Source organism: Geotrypetes seraphini, chromosome 1 (genome assembly GCF_902459505.1).
Source record: "Geotrypetes seraphini chromosome 1, aGeoSer1.1, whole genome shotgun sequence".
Classification (NCBI taxonomy): Eukaryota; Metazoa; Chordata; class Amphibia; order Gymnophiona; family Dermophiidae; genus Geotrypetes; species Geotrypetes seraphini.
Genome location: NC_047084.1, coordinates 385,764,350 through 385,789,156, shown reverse-complemented (window position 1 = coordinate 385,789,156; position 24,807 = coordinate 385,764,350). Strand labels below are relative to the sequence as shown.

The window sequence follows — 24,807 nt, the reverse complement described above, 5'->3', positions numbered from 1 at the left end:
TGTTAACCCCACAGATGACAGAGTGGGCAGGCGTCTCTATAAGTACTATCGTTCTTCCCAAAAGAACGTGCAGATGCTCACATATGTGGCGGGAGTTCCCAAAACTCCGCAATAGACTTCCCAAAAGTCTTACTAACAGATAAAGGGTTTGGAACAAGACTAATACCAGTGAGTATTAAAGAACAGATCTCAAAATTCAGAAATACTCACATGGCATCAGTAAAACGTCTAGTCCAATCCCGGACGAGCCCCCTGCTGAAACGGATCTGGTCCAGTTCTAGTCCCAAAACCGCCCTGCACACACTCTGTCACCTCTCAGATATCTGGAGACAGTCTCTTTAGGAAGAAAGGATGCTCAGGCTTGTCCCAAAGAAATTGTCCATTTATTATAGTTTTTCATCCATTTTTATAGCATTATACATGGGTCAGTTTTTTCAGCATATGACCGTAGGAAAAACTATATTTGGTAACAGGATACATAAAAGTAGCAAAACTGTAGGAAAGACCATATTTGGTAACAGGATACATGAAAGCAACAGAAAAGGTAGCAAGCACAAGGAAGGGGGGGTTCATAACTATGGCATATAATACTGTGCTTTATTGTCTAAGGTCTTTCTTAGCAAATGTTTCTTGTCTACAGGAGAAGCAGGATCGCTCAACTAGAACACGGGCTTTGGGGGTTTCAGAACATGAGGAAGAATGACCTTGGCACAAGTAGCTAGCTTCAGAACAGGATGTAAAACAGAGCTCAGAACACAAAGAGAAAAAAAATAACCTTGTAGCATTTCAGCAGAATGAAAACTGTTTCTGTGTTTTTTATAGAAAACTTACAAGGAATATATGTGCCCCTTCAAGTAGATAATTGGTCTTGATGGATGGGAGATCTACTTATTGAACTTAGATTTTAATTTAATTATGTTAATATACAGTAAAATGTTGAAAATATGAATTAAATATTAGATTGAAGAAAGAATCAGATCTCGCTGACAAAAGTAGAGAAGGAAAATGTCCACTACTGTAGGTAGGTGCAATTATAAGACAGAAAATCACTCAGTAATTATTCTGGACTCGTGGATAGGAATATGAGTGCATCTCTTGTACCTTGTGATTCTACTGTGTCTGCCTTAGAAAAATAATGCCAATATGGGACTATATATTATTTATTAGATAATATAAATTCTTAGAAATTTGGCAAGCGGGTTACAATAATATACTAATGATTGCACTAAAGTATATGAGGGAGTGCTGAAAATTTCTCAACCTAATCAAGAAGGGAATGACATGGAGCCAAGAAACTTGTTCCACATATTCACCCCTAAGTTCAACACACTTGGCACATTGTGTCTGAAGTTTCTGTAACGCTTCAAAAACAATACTGGTGTCTGGTCACTGAAAAGCTGCTCTACTGCTGCACTCACCTCCGAATCACTCAAAAATTGTTACCCTTTCAAACTCTTATAAGATTTGGAAATATAAAATAGTCAGATGGAGCAAAATCTGGTGAGTAGGGTGGATGGTCTATGCACTGAAACCCCAGATGTTTCAACACATCCATCGTTTTGCTAGTCTTATGAGCAGCTCCATTGTCTTGCAAAAAGAAAACTCCTTTCTGTAGCTTCTCTCTCCTTTTTTTCTTTTAATGCTTCCTTTAATTGGCACAGCAAGTTACAGTAGAAGTCTGCATTGACTGTTTGTCCCCTTGGAATGATAACAGCATAAATCTTTATTTATGTACCGCAAAAGCCTTTCAATTTGAGACGGTTTACAGAAAAAATGGCTGAGGAGAATCAGCGAGCTACAGCAATGGAGAGAGGACTGAAAATTGTATAGTCATTACAACACCTTCCTGATCCCAAACACTGTGGCCATGACCGTTTCTGCTGACTTTTGGGTTTTGAATTTTCTTGGCCTTGGAGGACCTGAGTACCGTCATTTAATGGACTGTTGTTTTGTCTCAGGATCAAAGAACTTGTTTCTTCAGTAGCAACTAGTCGTTCCAAAAAGATGACACCAGCTCACTGAAAATGCTACAAAATCAACTTGATTCACTAGATGTAATTTCTCATCAGCATTCAACCATTTGAGTACTTGACTCACAGCTTCTGCATACCCAGCTGCTTGTGGATTACACACCCAACACATTCCCTGGATATCTGTAGTGTCTCATTGACTGGTCTGGTACGTCCCTTCCATATTCTATACTCGAGGTGTTCAATCCATAGCCTTGATCCAGTGTTTCTAGAAGCCATCACTTTTATCACCATATGCTCCTCCTACTACTGAGACATCCAACTAAAGTTTCAGTTTCTGCAAGTTATCCATGCAGAAGTCTTTCTGATCTTTTCTTTTTTTTTATCTCTGAAAAAGAAAGTGATGTAATTGCAGATAAAAAACCAAATAGTTTTCTTGATTTACTAATGAAACAAAAGATATCCATCAAAATGTGTATTCTAATGAGGAATAAATTAGGACACCTTACACCCTAATAGCTAGTGTTACCCCCTTTGGCTGAAATAACAGCAGTGAGAGACTTCTTGTAACCATCTGCCAGTCTCTGACATTGGTCTGAGGAGTTTGGCCCACTCCTCAATGCAGAATTCTTTCAGCTGTTAGATATTTGAGGGGTTTCTTGCATGTACAGTCTGTTTCAAATCACTCCACAGCATCTCAATGGGATTAAGATCAGGGCTTTTTGACTCAGCCACTGCTGCACTCTCCATTTCTTAGTTTTCAGCCTGTCCTTGGTGGATTTACTGGCATGTTTTGGGTCATTGTCATGTTGCAGGGTCCAGTTCCATTTCAGCTTTAAATTTCTTATAGATGGTCTCATATGTTCCTCAAGCACCCTCTGATACACAGTAGAATTCATGGTGGATTCTATGATTGTGAGCTGGCCAGGAACTGCTGCAGCAAAGCATCCCCAAACCATGATACTTCTACCTCCATGCTTCACAGTTGATATGAGGTTCTTTTCCTGGAATACTGTATTTGGTGTACGCCAAAGATGTCTTCTTTTCTGGTGTCCAAATTCTATTTTAGACTCATCTGTCCATAGAACACTATTCCAGAAGTCCTGTTGTTTGTCTACGTTCTCTCTGGCAAACTTCAATCTGGTCTTGATGTTTCTCTTCGAGAGCAAAGGTTTCCTTCTTGCACACCTCCCATGCAAGTTAAATTTATGCAGTCTCTTTCTGATTGTAGAGGCATGCACTTTCACATCAACAGTAGCAAAAGCCTGCTGTAGGTCCTGTGATGACATTTTAGGGTTTTTGGAGACTTCTTTTAGCATCTTGCGGTCTGCTTTGGGGGTCAACTTGCTTAGACTGCCAGACCTGGGCATGTTATCAGTTGTTTGGAAAGTCTTCCACTTGTACACTTTTTTCTGTACCGTGTAATGGCTAATGTCAAATTCTTTCGAGATCTTTTTAAATCCCTTACCAGAATTATAAACTGCTACAATCTTTTTTCTGAAGGCTTCAGACAGCTCTTTTGATCTCATCATGGTGTTCACTCTCACCGCAGCAGTCATGAGCACAGCAAACTAAATGTCTGAGGTTTAAGTAGGGCAAACCTCCTTAAAAATGCTGAGTAACGATGATCTAATAATGTGTACCTGATGTGATACACCTGTGTGTGATCTGAACCACTTTATGTGTGTGTTTGTGGGGGGGGGGGATCATAATTTATTCCTCAGTTAGAATGCACATTTTTGTGGATATCTTTTGTTTCATGAGTAAATAAAGGAAAGTGTATGGTGTTTACCTGTAATTACATCACTTTCTTTTCCAGAGATAAATAAAGATTTGACATCGATATGTGAACATTTCTTAAGAAAGAGCTGAATGTTTCATGCGGTGTCCTAATTTTTTCACATGACTGTACATTGTAAATCAAATTAATTGTCCAAACGTCAGAGGTGCTAGAAGATATTAGAGAAGGGGTAATGGGATCAAACCTGGGGTATTCCAAAGGTATTAGAATAAGAAGTGGAATTTGAATTGTTAAAACATAGTAACATAGTAGATGACAGCAGATAAAGACCCGAATGGTCCATCCAGTCTGCCCAACCTGATTCAATTTAAATTTTTTAATTTTTTTTCTTAGCTATTTCTGGGCAAGAATCCAAAGCTCTACCCGGTACTGTGCTTGGGTTCCAACTGCTGAAATCTCCGTCAAAATATACTCCAGCCCATCTACACCCTTCCAGCCACTGAAGCTCTCCCCAGCCCATCCCCCACCAAACGGCCATACACAGTCACAGACTGTGCAAGTCTGCCCAGTACTGGCCTTAGTTAAATATTTAATATTTTCTAATTCTAGATCCTCTGTGTTCATCCCACGCTTCTTTGAACTCAGTCACAGTTTTACTCTCCACCACCTCTCTCGGGAGCACATTCCAGGCATCCACCACCCTCTCTGTAAAGTAGAACTTCCTAACATTGCCTTTGAATCTATCTTTCACTTTGGAAGAGCGATCTGTGAAGTATAAATGGAACCAGTTCAGTACGAGGTTGGAAATCCCTATTGAGGTGAGTCTATTGAGGAGATGAGAATGATCGATGGTGTCAAAAGCTGCGGATAGATCCAGAGAAATAAACAGAACTGACTTCAGCATAGTGAGTGGAAGGGAGGCCGATCGTCCCCCCTCACTCCACCGAGACTCCATTTTTCAAAACTTCTCTTTGGCAGGAAGCACTACCCTTTTCTTCCATGGAGCCAGCCTCTTCTCTTCAGTCCTTTAAAGGGCTGCCAAGCATTTGGGCCTATTCTGTCGAAGGACAATACCAAAGGGACCTTTGTGCGGACCAAGGTAGACTCCACAAAGAAACCCCTGGTCTTAGAGTGTGCCTTTAGGAACATAAGAACATAAGCAATGCCTCCACTGGGTCAGACCCGAGGTCCATCGTACCCAGCAGTTCGCTCACGCGGTGGCCCAACAGGTCCAGGACCTGCGCAGTAGCTCCCTATCTATACCCCTCTATCCCTTTTTCCAGCAGGAAATTGTCCAATCCTTTCTTGAACTCCAGTACCGTACTCTGTCCTATTACGTCCTCTGGAAGTGCATTCCAGGTGTCCACCACACGCTGGGTAAAGAAAAACTTACTAGCATTTGTTTGAATCTGTCCCCTTCCAATTTTTCCGAGTGCCCTCTTGTTCTTATATGTTTTGAAAGTTTGAAGAATCTATCCCTCTCTACTTTCTCTATGCCCTTCATGATCTTGTAGGTCTCTATCATGTCTCCTCTGAGTCTTCGCTTTTCCAGGGAGAAGAGCCCCAGCCTCTTCAATCTTTCAGTGTATGTAAGATTTTCTATGCCCTTAATCATTCGTGTAGCTCTCCTCTGGACCCTCTCAAGTATTGCCATATCCTTCTTAAGGTGCGGTGACCAATACTAAACACAGTACTCCAGGTGCGGGCGCACCATTGCCCGATACAACGGCAGGATGACTTCTTTTGTTCTGGTCGTAATAGCCTTCTTCGCGGCTGCTGCACATTGTGCCGTTGACTTCATTGTTGTATCCACCAGTACACCCAAATCTCTTTCAAGGTTACTTCACTCTAATACTAATCCCCCCATTTGGTAGCTGAACATCGGGTTCTTTCTCCCTATAAGCATGACCTTACATTTCCCTACATTGAAGTTCATCTGCCATTTATTCGCCCACTCCTCCAGTTTGTTTAGGTCCCTTTGTAGGTCCTCACACTCTTCCGTTGTTCTAACCCTTCTACAGAGTTTAGTGTCATCCGCAAATTTTATAACTTCACATTTCGTCCCCGTTTCCAGGTCATTAATAAATACATTAAACAGCAGCGGTCCTAGTACAAACCCCTGCGGAACTCCGCTCGTGACCTTCCTCCAGCCCGAGTAGTGACCCTTCACTCCAACCCTCTGTCTTCTGCCTGCCAACCAGTGTTTGACCCATCTGTGTACGTCCCCTTTCACCCCGTGGTTCCACAGCTTCCTAAGTAGCCGCTCATGGGGTACCTTGTCAAATGCCTTTTGGAAGTCGAGGTAAATGATGTCTACGGGTTCCCCTTTGTCCAACTGGCTGTTCACCCCCTCAAAGAAGTGCAGTAAGTTTGTTTTGCACGATCTTCCCTTGCAGAAGCCATGTTGGCTTGCTTTCATCAGCCCATTTTTTTCGATGTGCTCACAGATACTGTCCTTTATCAGTGCTTCTACCATCTTGCCCGGAACCGATGTCAAACTTACCGGCCTGTAGTTTCCCGGGTCTCCTCTTGACCCCTTTTTAAAGATAGCTGTAACATTTGCTATCTTCCAGTTCTCTGGGATCTCTCCAGTTTTCAAGGATAGGTTGCAAACTCGTTGGAGTATTCCCGCTATCTCATTTCTTAGTTCTTTTAGTACCCTAGGGTGGATTCCGTCCGGGCCTTGTGATTTGTCGCTTTTCAACCTATCGATCTGTTGGAGGACATCCTCATGGCTCACCTCTATTGTTGACAGTTTTTCTTCTTGATCACCATGGAAGATCACGTCGGGTTCTGGTACACTGGATGTGTCCTCGCTTGTGAAGACTGACGAGAAGAATTTGTTTAACCTGTCGGCTACCTCTTTTTGCTCCTTTATCACTCCCTTTTTGTCTCCATCATCCAACGGTCCTACTTCCTCCCTCGCCGGTTGCTTCCCCTTAACATATCTGAAGAACGATTTGAAGTTTTTTGCCTCCCTGGCCAGCCTCTCTTCGTATTCTCTTTTCGCCCTCCTAACCATTTGGTGACATTCTCTTTGGCGTTTTCTGTGTTCCTTCCAGTTTTCCCCAGTTTGATAATTTTTCCATTTCCGGAATGAATTTTTCTTGTCTCCTATCGCTTTCTTCACCTCATTGTTTATCCATGCGGGGTCTTTTGTTCGGTTTTTTTTGCACCCTTTTCTAAATCTGGGGATGTACATATGTTGTGCTTCTTGCACTGTGCCCTTGAATAGAGACCAGGCTTGCTCTACAGTTTCTCTTTTCCTTGAGCTATTTGTGAGTTTTTTCCTTACCATTGCTCTCATAGCATCATAGTTCCCTTTCTTGAAGTTGAACGTTGTCACTGTGGTTCTCTTCCCTTTTGCTGTACCTACTCCTAATTTGTACTGAATCATGTTGTGATCGCTGTTTCCTAGTGGTCCTACTACTTCCACTTCTTTTGCAGGTCCCCCAATTTCGTTGAGGATTAGGTCAAGAGTGGCATTTCCTCTTGTTGGTTCTTTGACAAGCTGATCCATAAAGCAGTCCCTCACAGCCTCTAAGAATTCTGTTTCCCTCGCACAGTTCGAGTTTCCAATATTCCAGTTTATCCCGGGGTAGTTAAAATCTCCCATTACTGTCATGTTCCTGTTGTTGCCTTCCCGCCTCAATTCTGCTGCCAGATCTTTGTCGTTTGCTTCCGTTTGTCTAGGTGGACGATAGTATAGACCCAATCTTATGTCAAGGCCATTTTTTCCTGGTAATTTAACCCATAATGACTCCAATCCTTCCGCCTTTGGTTCTATATCCACTGTGGACGAGGGAATGGTGTCTTTTATGTATAGTGCTATTTTTCCACCCTTCTTGTGGGTCCTGTGTCTTCTATAGAGTTTGTACCCTGGCAGTACTACGTCCCATTGGTTATCCTCGTTCCACCATGTTTCCGTTATTCCAATGATGTCTAGGTCTTCTTTTTTGGCTATGACTTCTAATACTCCCATTTCAGACTTTAGGCTCCTTGCATTTGCGTACAAGCAATTTAAGTCCCGGTTTTTTCTTTTCTCAGCTATTTTTACATGTGTTTTGCTCCTCTTGCCATCCCCTATCTGGGCTGCCAGTCCCTGATTTCTGTTCCTTTCTTCCTCATTTTTTGGTGCATCTTTTTCGTCTGCAACCTGTTTTCCCAATCTCTCCTGTTCCTCTAATTTTATCTGTTTGCCCTTCTTGTTGGTCAACAGTTTCTGTTGTTCGTCTCTTACTTGTTCCCAGCATTTTTCCCGCTCAGTATCTTCTTTGGATACTCTTGTCCGAACCATCGACGTCAGGTCGACTATCGGCTTTCCCCTTCTTCTCAGTTTAAAGACTGCTCGATTCCTCTATTGACGTTGTTTGCTAGCAGCCTCATTCCTGCCTTACTCAGGTGTAGTCCGTCCCTCCTGAAGAGCTTGTTCTTCCCCCAAAAAGTTGTCCAGTTCCTCACAGGAAGCAGCTTAAGAATCACTTGAACTGAGACCTCTCATTAAACAAGTCTCACAGGAAGCAGCTTAAGAATCACTTGAACTGAGACCTCTCATTAAACAAGTACTCATTCTAAAATATTTTTTTTTACCTAACTGCTGATAGCCATTACCAGTACATTCAATTGGTTGGTGGACAGATAGTGGTAACCATCTTTTCACTATTTAACAAAAAAAAAAAGAAGGTGGATTTATCTTGGAAATGTTTTCTGATCTTTCTCATTTCAGTCCAAATCTATGTCAGAACTTGGTTTTCTCACACACTGATGATCAAACCTATTCCAGTTCATTATTATTTTAATAGACATGTTAAGACAGGTCCAATTACTTATCCCGCACCTTGTACGACTGTTCCCATCCAAGTGATCAACTCTCACCATTCATTCAGACCCATTAAAAAAAAGACAATATCTAAAAAAACATCACTACTACAGACCCCCCCACCAAACTTAGAATCTAACAATATTTCCTGTGCATATTTAAACATGCTATCAATTAGGAATAAAGCCCAACTTGTTAAGGATTGGTTAGAAGAAAATGATTTAGATATTTTGGTCATGATGGAAACTTGATTAATCTCTGATGATGATGTCATCCAAGATTTTCTTCCCACAGATTATAAAATTATTCCTTTAGCTAGATCCTCGAAAAGAGGAGGTGAAATCACAATAATCTTAAAGGAATACTTTAAATTTCACCTTATAGACTCAAAATCTATAGAAAGCCTTCAGGTTCTTATTTGTAAAACATTTGAACAGGATCTAACTATTTTGCCAGTCCTAATTCTTGAGTCCTTCTTAGTTTGATTATTTTTATGCTATTTTATCAGTTTTATTTCTAAAGCATTTTTAGCTTGATCATTTCTATTTGATATTATTGTCTTTTTATCTATCTGTTTTAATTATATTCTAGTTTGTTGGGCTTCTACTCTAGCAGATTGTTCCTGTCTGGGTCAGAAAATTCCTGTTATTTTTGGTAACAGAAAACCTTCTTATAAGAAAACAACTTCTAGAAATCTAATAACTTTGAAGTCTACACCACCAGATAACAATGCCCCAGAAGTTTTTTCAGATTCCCTCACTCCAGTCATCATTTGTCAACATACCTTTGCTGACAAAAATGTTAGAATCAATTATCACTAGTCAATTCACTAACTATCTGGAGAAATTGTCCTTACTCCAACCATTCCAACATGGATTTTGTTCTAATTTTAGCACTGAAATTTTATTGATTTCTCTTCTTTCAAAAATTTAGCAACTACAATTACAAAACAAATATGCTTTCTTGCTTCAGTTCGATTTATCTGTGGCATTTGATGTAGTATATCACAACATTCTGCTTCATTGACTTTCATATATTGGTCTTGATCAGGTTGTTCTTGATTGGTTTTCTAAATTTCTATCATCTCGTTCCTATTCAGTCAGTATTGAAGGTGATATCTCCAATTCCTGGTGGCCTCCTTGTGAAGTCCCCCAGGGCTCTCTGCTTTCTCCATAAGAAATGCCCGCACCGGATCAGACCGTGGGGCCATCTAGTCCGGTGGTCCGCAACCGCGAAGACTCAGCTAGGTGTTCCCCGACGAGGACCTTGGTCACTCATATCCCTCAATGTGTCTTGCAAGAAGATGTGCGTCCAACTTGTCCTTAAATCCTAGAATGGTAGTTTCCGCCACAACCTCTTCCGGGAGTGCATTCCAGGCGTCCACCACTCGCTGTGTGAAACAGTATTTTCTGACATTTGTCCTGGTCCTGTCTCCCTTCAGTTTCAGTCCATGTCCTCTTGTCCGAGTCACATTTGACAACGTGAATAACGTTGTTTCTTGCTGTATTTTGTCGATTCCTTTTAGTATTTTAAAAGTCTCTTCTTGAGGGTGAACAATCCCAGTTTTCCAAGGCGTTCATTGTAGCTCAAGTTCTCCATATTTTTAACTAGCTTCGTCGCTCTCCTCTACACCCTCTCCAGTATTGCTATATCCTTCTTTAAGTAGGGAGACCAGTGTTGGACACAGTATTCCAAGTGTGGTCTGACCATTGCTCTATAGAGCAGCATTATGACATCCTCTGATCTACTCGTGATTCCCTTCTTTATCATGCCCAACATCCTGTTTGCCTTCTTAGCCGCTGCTAAGCATTGAGCCGACGGTTTCAGGGTCCTGTCTATTAGTATCCCCAGGTCCTTTTCTTGCTCGCACTTTTCCAATTTTACACCTAACATTTTATATTCGTGCTCCTTGTTTTTTCTGCCCAGGTGCATCACTTTGCATTTCTCTATATTAAACTTCATCTGCCAGTTTTCTGCCCATCTTTCTAGTTGGTTCAAATCTCTCTGGAGCTCTTCGCTGTCCTTTTGTGACCTGATTGCCTGACTTAGCTTGGTGTCATCAGCAAACTTGATGATTTTACTGGTCGTTTCTTCTTCCAGGTCATTTATAAAAATATTAAATAAGATGGGCCCAAGAACCAAGCCCTGTGGCACGCCGTTAGTTACTTTTTCCCAGTCCGATAACTTCCCATTTATGCACACCTTCTGCATTCTGTTCTTCAGCCATTTGCTTATCCATCTCAGTATATCCCCTTCTATTCCGTGGCTTTGTAATTTTCTGAGAAGTCTTTCGTGTGGAACTTTGTCAAACGCTTTCTGGAAGTCCAAGTATATTATATCCACCGGTTCTGCGCTATCGATATGTTTGTTCACCATCTCAAAGACTTGAAGTAGATTCGTCAAACAGGACTTCCCCTTCCTGAAGCCATATTGACTGGCTCTCATCAGGTCATGAGTATCCAGGTGTTGGACTATGCTATCCTTAATTAGTGCTTCAACCATCTTCCCAGGGACCGATGTAAGACTCGGTTGTCAGCTTGGGAAACACTTTTCACCTATGCGAATAATATCTTTATATTGGTAGAGATTGACTCAGATATTACCAATTTAGCTTTTAAAATAAATCATTGTATTTCTAAACTTCAAGCTTGGGCTATGTCTGTCCAGCAAAAACTAAACTCTTGTGGCTTTGCCCAAAACTCGACTGTCTTCCTCCCTTTGTTTTTCTGGAATCTAGGGTTTCACTGCAGATTGAGTTCTCCTCTAAGACAGTTTTCTTCAACCGCCAGTCTGCAGAAATTTCCTGCCGGTCCGCACAAGACCGGCAAGATCGACGCGTTGAAATTTCCTGCTGGTCCTTGCAGGGCCGGCGAGATCATGGGGAGCCTCCAACAGTGGCTTTCTCCCCTCCCAGCAGTACCTTCTTGGTACTTGCCAGCGCAGTGATTCATTTCGGCAGCCTTGGGGCTTTTGCTGAGTCGCGGCCCTCCTCTGATAATGCAACTTCCCCTTTCCTCAGGCCGGCACAACCCATCAAAGGACCCAAGGCTGCCTAAGTGAATCGCAGGCAAGTATTGAGAGCTGCTAGGAGGGGAGAGAGTGGAGGGAAGGGGAGGAAAGTGAAGTTTTTAGTAAAATGTGGGGGGTTACAACCCCCCAAACGCCCCCACAACGCGGCACGATCTCTATTAAGTAAAGTGGGGGGGGTTCCACCCTCACGCCCCCCCCCCCCTGTCGGAGCCCTAAAAACAGTAATTTTCTGTGACGCGCGCCTTTGTCCTGGCGCGCTTTTGACCTGACACCGAGAGCGATTGATGCTGGAAAGGGGGTCAGCAGAGAAATAAGGAGAGAGGGACAAAGATGCTAGGTCTGGTATAGAAGGGAGAAAAATGAAGAGAGCAGAATGAATCATGTAAAAGCATGCTGGATGGAAAGGGGAGAGGGGCATAGAAAGAAGACAGATACCATATGGAAGGGAGAGAAGGCAGACAGTGGATGGAAGGGGCAGATACTAGATTGAAGAGACAGAGAGGGCAAACACTGGAAGGAAGTGAGTGAAAAGAAGATGAAAGCAGAAACCAGAGACGACAAAAAGTAGAAAAAATATTTTCTATTTTGTAATTATAATATATCAGATTTGAAATATATATCCTGCTAGAGCTGGTGTTAGACATAACTGGGGACTACTAAGCCCAGGCAGTGCTGCTTTAGCTTCCAGCTGGCTTACAGATCTCTCTGACAAGGGGGCAGTTGCCCTAGTTGCATTCCCCTAACACTATTCCTGTCATGTGTGACTGCGGTATTCTGTTAGCATGATATTTCTGTGTAGCATTCTGTAATAATTTGGCTTATTCAGTTTTCTTGATAGTAGAGGGGCTATATGTGAAGGGGAGGAGAGACAGGGTTTTTGTTGATCCTTGCTCTGTATTATTTGTATTTATAAAATGACAATTTACAGAATATTGTTTCTTTTAATACTTTAAGAAAATACGTTCAATATAAAGTCATAACTGAGGCTTGTGTGGATGGGATCAGATGGTTTGCGGAGACTGAGCTCGTGGAGACGGGGCAGAAATGTTTTTTTTTATTTCAGTCTTAGTAGTTGCCAGTCCACAAAATAATAATTTTATTTCTGCCGGTCCATAGGTATAAAAAGGTTGAAGAAAACTGCTCTAAGATACTGGGAGTTCTCATTGATTCCTCTCTTACTTTCAAGGATCAAATACATTATTTTGTTAAGAAGTGCTTTTTTAGTTTACGAATGTTGAGGAAGGTTAGAACTTTTTTCCATCAACAACATTTTTCTGTTTTGGTCCAATCTATCATACTATCCTGGTTAGATTATTATAATGTTATCTATATTGGCATTACAACTAGTTTTTCAATACAAGTTTTTATCCTACCTAGACACACATTAGGGATCTAATACCAATATACCTAAAGTACAGTTAAATTTGCCATAGTTATAATGGAAGATGTTTCAATATCAGTTTTTTTCTAATGTGATACATATTGGGATCTATTATCAGTATACATTTCTTTGTAATCCATTGGTCATGGGCAGGGGAGTTATGTGAAGGGGTATGTTTTTATTGCTTTACTAAAGCTTAGGAATCCTTCAAGGAGGGGCAGTTGGTTCCAGTGGCTTGGTATGAAGTGGGAGTAGGAACATTGTTTAGCAGTTTGCAGTTGAAGGGCACAACCAGGAGGTATTTTGAGGCATATTTCATCCTGAGAGTAGAGGGTCCAGTTTGGCACGTATGGAGGAAGCTTTGCCATCATGTAGTCCCACGCCATGTCGTGCAAAGATTTGAACGCTAGCATCAAGCCCTTGAAGACACAATATTTGGCCACGGGCAGCCAGTGAACAGATAATAGAGCCTGGGAGACAGGATCACGGGCACAGAAGTTTTTTAGAAGTCTGATTGCTGTGTTTTTTTACATGCTGTTCACCGTGAGACCGTTGAATAGAGTGTTGCAGTAGTCCATGCGGGAAAGGACTAAGGCATAGAGTAGCTGGGTGAAGTCAGGCTTAGAGAAGCAGTTTCTTATTTTTGGGAGTTGACGTAGGTAGTAAAATGAGCAAGATACCACCTGAGAGAGATGGTTGCAAAGCAACAGGTTGGAGTCAATGAGTATTTCTAGACTTCATGCTTGGTCCTTTTCAGTTAAGGCATCATTGATCACCTTGACGGACACAGTCTGATGAGGATCAGCCAGCACGGTTTTAGCAAAGGCAGATCTTCTTTGACAAACTTGCTGCACTTCTTTGAGGGAGTAAACAGGCAGACAGACAAGGGCGACCCAGTCGACATTGTATATCTGGACTTTTCAGAAGGCATTCGACAAGGTTCCGCATGAATGGCTACTTCAGAAAATTGCGAGCCATGGAATTGAGGGTGAAATACTCACATGGATTAAAAACTGGTTGGAGCATAGGAAACAGAGAGTGGGGGTAAATGGACAATACTTGGACTGGAAAAGCATCACGAATGGAGTGCCACAGGGTTCGGTGCTTGGACCCGTCCCCTTCAACATATTTATAAACAACCTGGAAATTGGTACGATGAGTGAGGTGATTAAATTTGCAGACGATACGAAGCTATTCAGAGTAATGAAGATGCAGGGGGATTGCGAAGATCTGCAAAGTGACATAATCAAGCTCGAGGAATGGGCATAGACATAGCAGATGAGGTTCAATGTGGATAAGTGTAAAGTGATGCATGTCGGTAACAAAAATCTCATGCACGAATACAGGAAATTCGGGGCGGTATTGGGGGAGATCTCCCAGGAAAGAGACTTGGGAGTTCTGATCTACAAGTCAATGAAGCCGTCCACGCAATGTGCAGTGGCTGCAAAAAGGATGAACAGAATGCTAGGAATGATAAAGAAAGGGATCATGAACAGATTGGAGAAGGTTATCATGCTGCTGTTCCGGGCCATGGTGCACCCTCACCTGGAGTACTGCGTCCAGCACTGGTCGCCGTACAAGAAAAAGGACACGGTACTACTTGAAAGGGTCCAGAGAAGAGCGACTAAGATGGTTAAGGGGTTGGAGGAGCTGCCGTACAGTGAAAGATTAGAGAAACTGGGCCTCTTCTCCCTCTCTAAAGTTGAAAGGGGATAGATTCCATGTGAACATAAGGAAGTTCTTCTTCACCCAGAGAGTGGTAGAAAACTGGAACGCTCTTCCAGAGTCTTGTCATAGAGGAAAACACCCTCCAGGGATTCAAGACAAAGTTAGACAAGTTCCTGGTGAACAAGAGCATATGTAGGTAGGGCTAGTCTCAGTTAGGGTGCTGTACGCAGAGAAAATGTTAATTATCATTTATATTCTGTTTTTTTTTAAAGAGGTCAAGGCAGATGACTTTAAAATATGCAATGTCACCTCAGTAACAACTATACAAAAATAGACAAATATACCCCCTCCCTTTTCACTAAACTGCGATAGCAGTTTTTAGTGCAGGGAGCTGTGCTGAATGCCCCTCGCTGTTCTCGATGCTCATAGGCTGCTTGAGCTAAAATCCACTACTGCAGTTTAGTAAAAGGGGGCTATAGTGCAAAATATAAACAGCAGATATAAATTCTCAAAACAGACACATTTTGATAAGTAAATTGATAATAAAATCATTTTTCCTACCTTTGTTTGGTGGTTTCATGAGTCTGTGGTTTCACTTTCTTCTTCTGACTGTGCATCCAATATTTTCTCCCTTCTTTCTGCCTCCTGCATGCTTCGTCTCTTCCACACCTCGTTCCATTCCCCAACCAACATCTCTGTCCTTCAATGAGTCCAACTTTTACTTCCTCTCTCCCTGCCCCCTCCCCTTTCTTTCTTTGTCTCCCTGCCCCCCTTTCTTTCTTTGTCTCCCTGCCCCCCTTTCTTTCTGTCTCCATACCCCCCTTCTTTCTTTCTGTCTGTCTTTCTGTCTCGCTGTTCTGCCTCCCTGTCTTTGTCTCCCATTTCTTTATCCCCAAGCCACCGCTGGGGCTGTCATCTGTTAACAGGCCCCCAAGCCACCGTCGACGTCTGGGAACAGACCCCAAGCCACTACTGACACAGCCATTGCCACTGAGTTCTCCCTGTATTCTGATGCTGCAGCAGACCAGCAGCCTTCTTCCTGAGTCAATTCTGATGTTGGAGAGGAAGTTTCGGGGCAGCTAGGCAGCGATTGGCTGGCCCAGAACTTCCTCTCTGATGTCAGATTTGATTGATGGGGGGGGAAGGCTGGCATGCCTGTTACTTTTGTAATTGCTGCTGGCCTGTTGCGGCGTTGGAAGAAATGCAAAGGCAATGTGAGTATCGCACATTTCCTTTGCGATCTACTGGTCGATCGCGATTGACCTTTTGGACACCCCTGGTTTATATTATTACAGTTCAGCTCCCAGAAAGGCCTCTGAAATATCAAATTTAGGAATTGTTTTTCTTATTTAAAAGGTGGATCTTTATGTGTGAGGGAGCTTCCCATGTTATCCTAGTTTTCCTTTTCTCTTTAATACATGTAGAAGATGATGGATGATGGGTAGGTTGCAGGGGTGGGGTTGTAAGGTTGGTTTAGACATAGTAGCACTATCTGGCAGGTCAGTTAAAGGATAGGGAAGTATAAGAGTTCAGCTCCCCATGATATAAGGTAGTATATTTTTTTATTATTATAAATGCGTTGTAGTATGTGTTCACTATCAAATTATTCTGGCTGGTTGAGAGTAGATTGTAGTTGAAAGAGAGAAGGAGGGGTGATGTTGGGGGGAGGAATAGCTTTTTTTTTTGGGGGGGGGAGGTGTAAAATCCTATATTTTATTGATTTGATTTGATTTATATCCCGTTTTCCCAAAAGAGCTCTGAACAGGCTACAGGTTAAACATACATATAATATGCAGGTTACGGTATATATATACAGTAATACACAGGTTAAACATATATAATATACAGGTTACAGTATACAGTTAACAGGTTACAGTTTACCATAGTTATCCTTACAGTGCAAGTTTTCCAAAACTTGTTTTATCCTAATTTGAAACACCATATTCGATAGCACGTTGTTGAGCAGAACGCTTTGGGATCTGTTATTCAGGAAGGGGGTGAACCATCGTAGTGCAGTGTCTGATTCCAGTTTCAGAGACTCGTTCAATGAGGTGAGGATGGTCAATAGTGTCAAACTGCCACACTGAGATCCAGCAGCACCAGAAGGATATCATTACCTTTGCCCATGAGTTTCCAGCAGTTGATGATGTCGAGAAGGACAGTTTAAGTACTGTGGAATTTCCTGAATCCTGATTGGAAGGCGGATAGGACTCCTTTTTAGTTGATGAAGGAAAGCAATTGGTTTAACACTGTTTTTTCCAGGATCTCGGGGATCAAGGTTAGGGTTGAGCATGTTTTTTTTTTTTCAAGATCATATGATGACTTTCAGTTTATGGGCAGTACACTTGTTTGTAGAGAGGTGTTGATGAGAGGAAGAATGGAGTATACAAAGGTGTCTTTTGCCTCTACCGGAGGCGTGGCAAGACAGGTCTAGGTTGGAGTTGGAAGGGCAAATATTGTCTAGTATCTTGGTGATTTCATCATGGAAGACAGTTTTGAAGTGAGTTAGGTTCCCAGCTGTAGTTTTAATTATTTTGTCTGAGTCACAAGGGGACAATGTCTGTAGCATGGTGGAGTTAAGGTGAGACCGTATTTTTACTACTTTGCCTGCAAAGTAGTCTGAGAGTGTTTCGCTGTTGAGACACTAGTTGTCTCCTTGCAATGTTGAGTATCTATTTGGTTATTTTAAAAATGTTTTTGGGTTGGGTTTTTTTTTTAATCTGCTGGAGGTCTTTAATAGTTTGGAGTAGTGCTACTTTTTAGCCTCTAAGGGGGCATTTTAATAATTTTTCATGCAGTTCCTTCCATTTGGACCTGTCATTGTTAATCCTGGATTTGTACCATGTCCTTTCCACTTTTCTTAGTTCTCTTGTCTTAGTTTTTAAGACCAAGGGGAGGAATATTTGCAGGGATAGTATTTGATCTCTCTGATTGGGGCCAGCCCTTCGTATAAGGTTTTAACCCCCATGTGGCAGTCCACAGCAGCCTCATCACCAGATTGAAAATTTGGTTTGATGTTGCCACTAGGTTTGACAGTCCTGCTGAGAGATCCTCTAAGTTGATAGCATCATTGTTGTTTATCATCTTATATTGGGGTTGCTTCCTGGTTGACAGTTGATTCATTGTATAGGTGTAGTTGAATGTGATCGGATGGTGATCAGACCAGGGTAAGTTTCAAGTTTATTAGGGTACTGGTTTGGTGTCTTTTGAATTTTAGGGTTTTTGAATATTAGGGTTTGTGTGGTGTCTTTTGAATAAAGATTAGGTCTAAGTTGTGGCCAGCAGAGCGAGTGAGTGAGGGAGGCCATTTGCTTGAAGCCTAGGTCTGATAGTGAAGTGATGAAATTTGCTGGGGACTATTGGTTTGTTTGTTTTTCTTTTTCTCATATACAAGATGACTGTGGTACAACATTCAGGTAATTTGTTTATTAGTTTGTATATATGACATTTTCAATAAGAAAAGATATTGCATAAAAGATGGGTTTTCAGAACAGCTCTACATTTTAGAAAACATACTTCGTATCACAAATCATTAGGTAGATTGTTCCATAAAACATACCCAAGAACTCTAAAGACAACAGAATGAATATGCTCGTAGCATTTCTGGCAGTAAAACCATATCAGTCATAGCTTCTTCCAAAGCTCACTTGCACTCTGGTAATGAAGATTTCATTTGCAAATCAACTATCTTGTCATTGTTCTCTATTCATACTTCACACTACTGCTTGGACCAGTCCTCGAAGACAGTTCCCTTGGTTGAAGCATACTGAACAATCTATCCATATGAATCATTCACAAATGTTGTATGTATTAAAGGAACTGTCTCACTGCTGAAGAACAACAGCCTCAGCTCTAAACTTGGGAGTCACCAACTTGTTTGTCTTATTTAATCATGTTAGTCAACAGATGAAGCAACATTGCTTACTTGTAACAGTGTCCTCCATTAACAAAAAGATTGTTTTAGGTTTACCATTCCACCCATCTCCTGAGGAGATGATTCCAAATTTTAGACTGAGCAGCCTGTTGGATGGAAGTAGAGTTGTGCATGCTCAGAATTTTATATTAATTCTGAGCTCTGTTTGGATGCCTGTTTAGCTCTCTGTAGATAGTAGGGTTAGTAAGGCATACAGACTAGTGCTGTCTGATTCACAATTCAAATCAGGTTTGATTCCAATCAGATTTGAATCAGGTGAATCGATTCGTATCGATTCAATTTTTTAAAAAAATCAGCCTCCCGATTCGATGACCAACCCTTACCCCTGTGCCTTTCTAGAGCTGGAGCGGCAGCGCTGCCTCTTGCTGGCCATCTGCTGCTGTTCCTGCTTGAGGGGGGAGGGTCAGTCAGAAAGGCCTGCATGTTCCCCCAACTTCCCCGCTCTTACCTTAAGCTAATACGGCAGCCTGCAGGATTGCTGGTGCTATAGCGATCCCTGCAGCTGCCGTCGTCCTCAGCAGCACGTTCTCTCTGCTACGGTCCCGCCCCTCCTCTGACATCAGAGTCAGGATCGCGGCAGAGGAAACGTGCCACTGAGGACAATGGCAGCTGCAGGGATCTCTATAGCACCAGCGATTCTGCAGGCTGCCATATTAGCTTAAGGTAAAAGCGGTGAAACGGGGGGAGCATGCAGGCTTGCGGGGGGAGCAAGCCATCGAGGGAGAGGGATGAAGAGTGCCTTCGCGGCGGGGAGGCTGGCCTGTGCAGAGGAAGAAGGAGTAAGGGAGGGGAGATGCCAGACCTGGGGTGAAGGGAAGAGAGAGACCAAACCAAAAAGAGGGGGAGGAAAGCAGAGGAGAGGTGTTGGACTAATGGAGAGAGGGAGAGAAAAATGCAAGTCCACAAGGGGAAGGGTACAAGAGGGACAGATACTGCTCCAAAGTAGGTAGGCAGGATGCAGGATGGCAGTTGAGATAGTAGGAGAAATCCTGTACCTGGGGAAGGGGATATAGGAGGTAAGGAAGAGAGAAAGAAGAAGCTGGATATGGGGAGAGACATGAAACAGAGATAAAATGCTGGGCATGGAGGGAGCATAGGAACAGGGACACAAGGGGGACAGGGAGAGGAGAATAGGGACAGGGATACAGAAGAGAGATGCTGGATGAAAGGGTAGTTGAGAAAAGGAGAGATGGTGGATCTTACAACTACAATTCCAGATGCCCTCAATCGTCAGAGTTGTGTCCCAGTGCAGCTCCTAAAAAGGCGAAAAGTCAAGCCAGAAGTCTAGCACTGCTCCCTCAGATTGGAGGCAGGCTATCTCTGTTTTACCAGTAGTGGACACAAATATCCTTGAATCAGTGGGAGGGGCACAAGATAGACTTTTCACTTTCTTCTGGATTTGTGTTTGGATTCTCCGGCCAAATGGCTTGAGAGGAATCCAAAGTCTGCACTATCCTGCAGCGTTTCTTGGACGCCCATTTTGGCAAGAATGGTAGTTGTGGCAGCATTCCTCCACAGCTCTATCCCTATCTGGATGACTGACTGATCCGGGCTCCATCTTGGCTGGAGTTCAGACAAGCAGAGGAGACTGTGGTATATCTGCTACTGCGCTTAGGATGGATTGTCAACTTCAAGAAGAACCAGCTGACACTGTCCCAGACATTGGAATATCTGGGTGTTCAGTTCGACGTACTTACAGGGTCATGTACTTCTTCCTGAGCCATGCAGCTAGAAGCTACAGAAACAGATCATGGATCTCCTGGTGCTCCAGGTTCCCACAGCCTGGCATTATTTGCAGTTGTTGGGGTCCATGTTAGCCTCCTTAGAAGCTGTGCCCTAAATTAGAGTGCAGTCTCTCCAGGAGTCACTCCTCTTTCGGTGGGTCCCTCAGCATCATTCCCTTCAGATGCTGCACCCCTTGACATAACCAGCTTACAGCAGCTTGCACTGGTGAATTCAGGAGAAGGATCTCCGGCAGGGCAAGCCTCTTTGGATCATGGAGTAAATCACTCTCATGACCAAAGCCAATCTGGTGGGCTCATTATTGGGCCCATTCCTTTCAGGGGCAATGGACGCCATTTCAGAAACATTGGTCGATCAATCATCTGGAACTTCGTGCAATTCATCTAGCTTTGAAGACTTTACAAAGTACTCTGGAAGAAAAATTAGTATGAGTGTTTTCAAAAAATGCCAATGCTATGGTGTACGTAAATCGACAAGGCAGCACCAGAAGTGCTTTCCTGAGTCAGGAAGTGCACATGCCGTTCTGATAAGCAGAAATGCACCTCCAGGTTCTCTCCGCTGCGCACATGACTAGAATAGACAATGTGCAAGCAGATTTCCAGTCATCAGGTCCTGAACCTGGTTGAGTGATCTCTCTCTCTCTCTCTCCCCTCCCCCCCCCAAAGAGTCAAAGAGCGTTCTGTCTCGTATGGCACTGGGGCAGGTCTCAGATGGACTCGATAACCTCAGCCAGAAACTTGAAAGCCAGGTGCTTCTTCAATCAAAGAACAGAGTCGGGAAGCGTGGGTCTGGATGCATTGGTTCAGCCATGGCCATATCATGAGCTCCTTTTGTGTTCTTTTTGTTGGCATCTCATCGGTCGGGTTATCCGCAGAATTACATCACATCCAAGATTGGTGATCCTAGTGGCTCCAGACTGGCCTTGTCACCCTTTGTATGTGGATTTGATCCGTCTTCAACAGGGTAAAAACTCAAGCGTCCTCTTCATCGCGACCTGCTCAGTCAGGGTCCAGTTCCCATGGAGAACCCACAGCTCATTGGTCTTATGGCATGGCTCTTGAGCACTCCACCTTGATATGGAGAGGATACTCTGATGTGGTCATAATGCTTTAGAAGTCCAAGAAACTCTCTACAGTGGCTTCTTATGCCAAAGACCAGATGGAGCCTATGTTAGCTCCCATTCCAGTTCTTGCTTTCCTTCAGGCAGTTCTGGATAAAGGACTGGTGGTGGCCTCTCTTAGGGTTCAAGTAGCAGGTCTTTCATGTTTTTGGGCTCACAGTAGTTTGTTTGCTGACAGCTCATCCAGATGTGACTAGATTTATAAGAGGAGTACTGCATTTGTGCCCTTCTTTACGTCAGCCCTTTCCTAAAAGAAATCTTAATACTGTTCTGCAGGGCCTGGTTCGAACCACTAAAAGATGCTTCTGTTCTGGATCTGACCATCAAGACTGTCTGTCTGGTGGCCATTGTTTCCACATGGCATATTTTTGCACTTCAAGCTCTTTCCTGTAGAGAGCCTTTTCTATGGATAACAGATTTGGGAGTTGTCCTCTGCTCTGTTCCTTCCTTTCTGTTGACTATGGTTTCAGACTTTAATGTTAATCAGGAGGTTTGTTTATCTGCTTTTTGCTCCACAGGGTCGGAGTGTAAGGATCAAATCTTGCACAGATTAGATGTGTGGAAGGCAAATCCAAAAATTCTTCGACAGAAAACAATTCCAGCTCATGGTCCAATCCCTAGTCCTAGGACTTTTAGACTACTGCAACATCCTCTATCTCTCCTGCCCCGCAGTCATGATAAAACAACTACAAACAGTACAAAACACAGCCTTAAGACTGATCTATTCGCTGAAGAAATACAACCATATCACTGCCGCATACCTCGACTCATACTGGCTCCTAATACAAGCAAGAATACTATTCAAATTCTACTGTCTACTATTTAAAGCCATGAATGGAGACAGCCCAGCTTATATGAACAACCGCCTTATCCGAACTACCACAACCTGGCAAAGGAGAACCTAGACACCATTCATGCACCCCCCCAATCAGAGGCGTCAAACACAAAAAAATATACGATGGCACGCAGGCAGCGAAACTAGACCACCAAGTATCCAATCTACTGACCACGTCACCAGACTACAAAACTTTCAGAAAAGAAATCCATCGAAACAAGCTAACATCACAGGAAGCACTTCAGTCCCCCAAAGTAACCCGTTCAACTGTGTAACTCTTCTGGAAATGTCCAGATAACCTAATCCACCTTGAACTGCAAGGTAATGGCGGAATAAAAGTCACTAATGTAATGTAATTTGGAGAAGACCAATGAATTTTGCCTTTCTGTCATCTCTTTGTCTTGACTAACCATTCACAATGAGGTAAACCAGCTTCTAAGGCCTCTATTGTTCATTGGATTCACATGGCCATTTCATTGTCTTACATTGCCCACGGTAAGCAGCTGCCAATCTCTCTCAAGGCCCTCTCAACCAGGGGAATAACAGCTTCATGGGCGGAATCTCAAGTAATTCATCCTGACAAAATTTGCAGGGTGGCTACTTAGTTTTCTCTTCAAACCTTTACCATATTTTACTAAGTGGATGTGCGGCTCACTCTGATACCGCCTTTGGGACCTCAGTGTTGAGGGTAGACTCTTCTGTCCCTTCCTAGACACTGCATTGCTTTGGTATGTTGCCTTGAGTACTGAATCCAGAAGGGATGTACCTGAATGAAAGATTAGGTTCTTACCTTCAATAATCTTCTTTCTGGTAGTCCCTATAGGATTCAGTTCTGCCCACCCTTTATATTTGCTCAGTTTCACTGACTTTCTTGCCTTTTTCTTCCTTGGTTTATATCCTTCTAGGGTGAAGTATCTTCCAGCCAGAAGATGGATCTGTGGGGAGATTTGCTCTACTTAGGTGAATATATACCTAGCCGAAAGCAGATTTCCAGTATGATGCTCGTTGCATAAAGCAGGTTAATTCTATATTGTTCCTATGTCCTTGCCTGTGTTGCCTGTTTGGCTGCTAATGGTGTTCATATTCCTTGCAGAGCAGAACAGAAAATGACATTTCTTATTTGTTTGGAGAGGTTCCCCGTGCCCCTATTTTATTATTGTCTTATTTCAGTAAGGTTGTTTGACTTTTGACGTAACTGCAGGGAACCTCTGTCTGAGATACGAGGATCACATGGAGAAAAAAAGTGTACAGATTTCTGCAAGACCTGGTTCGCAGCTATGGATTGGACATCTTGCATACTGAATCTTCCAGGGACTACAAGAAAGAAGATTATTGAAGGTAAGAACCTAATCTTCCATTACCACCATTAACCATACCTGAAGGACCTGGGATCAATATCTGATGGTAATGAATTAAGTTATTTTAGTAGTGCTGATACCTCTCTACCTTCTGCTAGTAGGAAGGCATCCATACCTCCTTTCATCAATAGTTGATTCTGTTTCATATTTTTATAGGGATTTTAAAATTGAAGACGGAAAAGCGGAAATACCATTGAATGTAACTGTTCAAGGAGATATTCTTATTGTAATTTACCATGCACGATCAACATTGGGTGGAAGGTTACAAGCTAAGGTAACTATAACTGTTTTATTGCTTAAACATTTGTACTGTTTTTCATAGTTGTCCAAGGAAAAAGGTTAATCTCCATTGTTGAAGCTTCCTAAAATAGGAAAGAGTGTTATCCAATGTATTTTTTATGTTTGTGGGTTTTTTTTAACTTTATTGATTTTCAAATCTAGAACAGAGCTTACAAATTATATATACAATTATCATCAGCGATAGCACCTACAATTAATCAGATATTAATACATAATAATTATCCCCACCTTCCCTCCCACCCTAGTTTGAGAACAAAAAGAAAATCATGAAATTATACATGAAATTAAAATCCCAGACAACAATTGTTAAGTATATAATCCCCTCTTCCTCCCTCCCACCCATTCTGGATATGCAATCTAAAAGGGAAAATAAAGGTATAATTCAATTTAATCAGAATGAACAAAATTTGTCAATGGACCCCATGTTAATTTAAACTGCTTATTATGGCACGATGTTTCCGAATTAATTCTCTCATATTTATAATATAAACATAAAAATTCCCACCAAAAGGTAAAATGGAGTCTGTCCCAATTTTTCCACTTTTAGTGATCATTTGAAGGGCTATCCCAGTCATAATCACTAAGAGCGCCTATCTAATGAAGGTTTAATCTGTAATGATGTCCCACATATTACCTTCTCATAGGTCAATGGAATTGAGGATTCCATTATCAAGTTGATTTGCCCCCATATAGTTGAGTGTCAAAGGACAATAGAATAATAAATGATCCAGTGTCTCTACGTCAAGATGACAGTGCCAGAATCTATTAGACTTAGAACAGTCCAACTTTTGTAAACGAACAGGGGTCCAAAAACTTCTATGTAACAAATAAAACCATGTTTGTCTCATAGATGCTGACGCTGGAAGACGGTCACGAGTGGTGTTCCACAGGGCTTGGTGCTCGGGCCG

The 24,807-nt window shown here is 42.4% G+C and overlaps 1 protein-coding gene across 5 annotated transcripts in view; it reads left to right on the top strand.

Moving 5' to 3' along the window:
• GAK (cyclin G associated kinase) overlaps positions 1-24,807 on the top strand; it is a 652,499-nt gene that overhangs the window by 414,932 nt on the left and 212,760 nt on the right. For all 5 annotated transcript variants that reach the window (XM_033916764.1, XM_033916747.1, XM_033916757.1 and 2 more), the window contains one exon: positions 23,756-23,873. In XM_033916764.1, the coding sequence (XP_033772655.1) occupies positions 23,756-23,873 (118 nt within the window). The remainder of the gene's footprint in view (positions 1-23,755; positions 23,874-24,807) is intronic.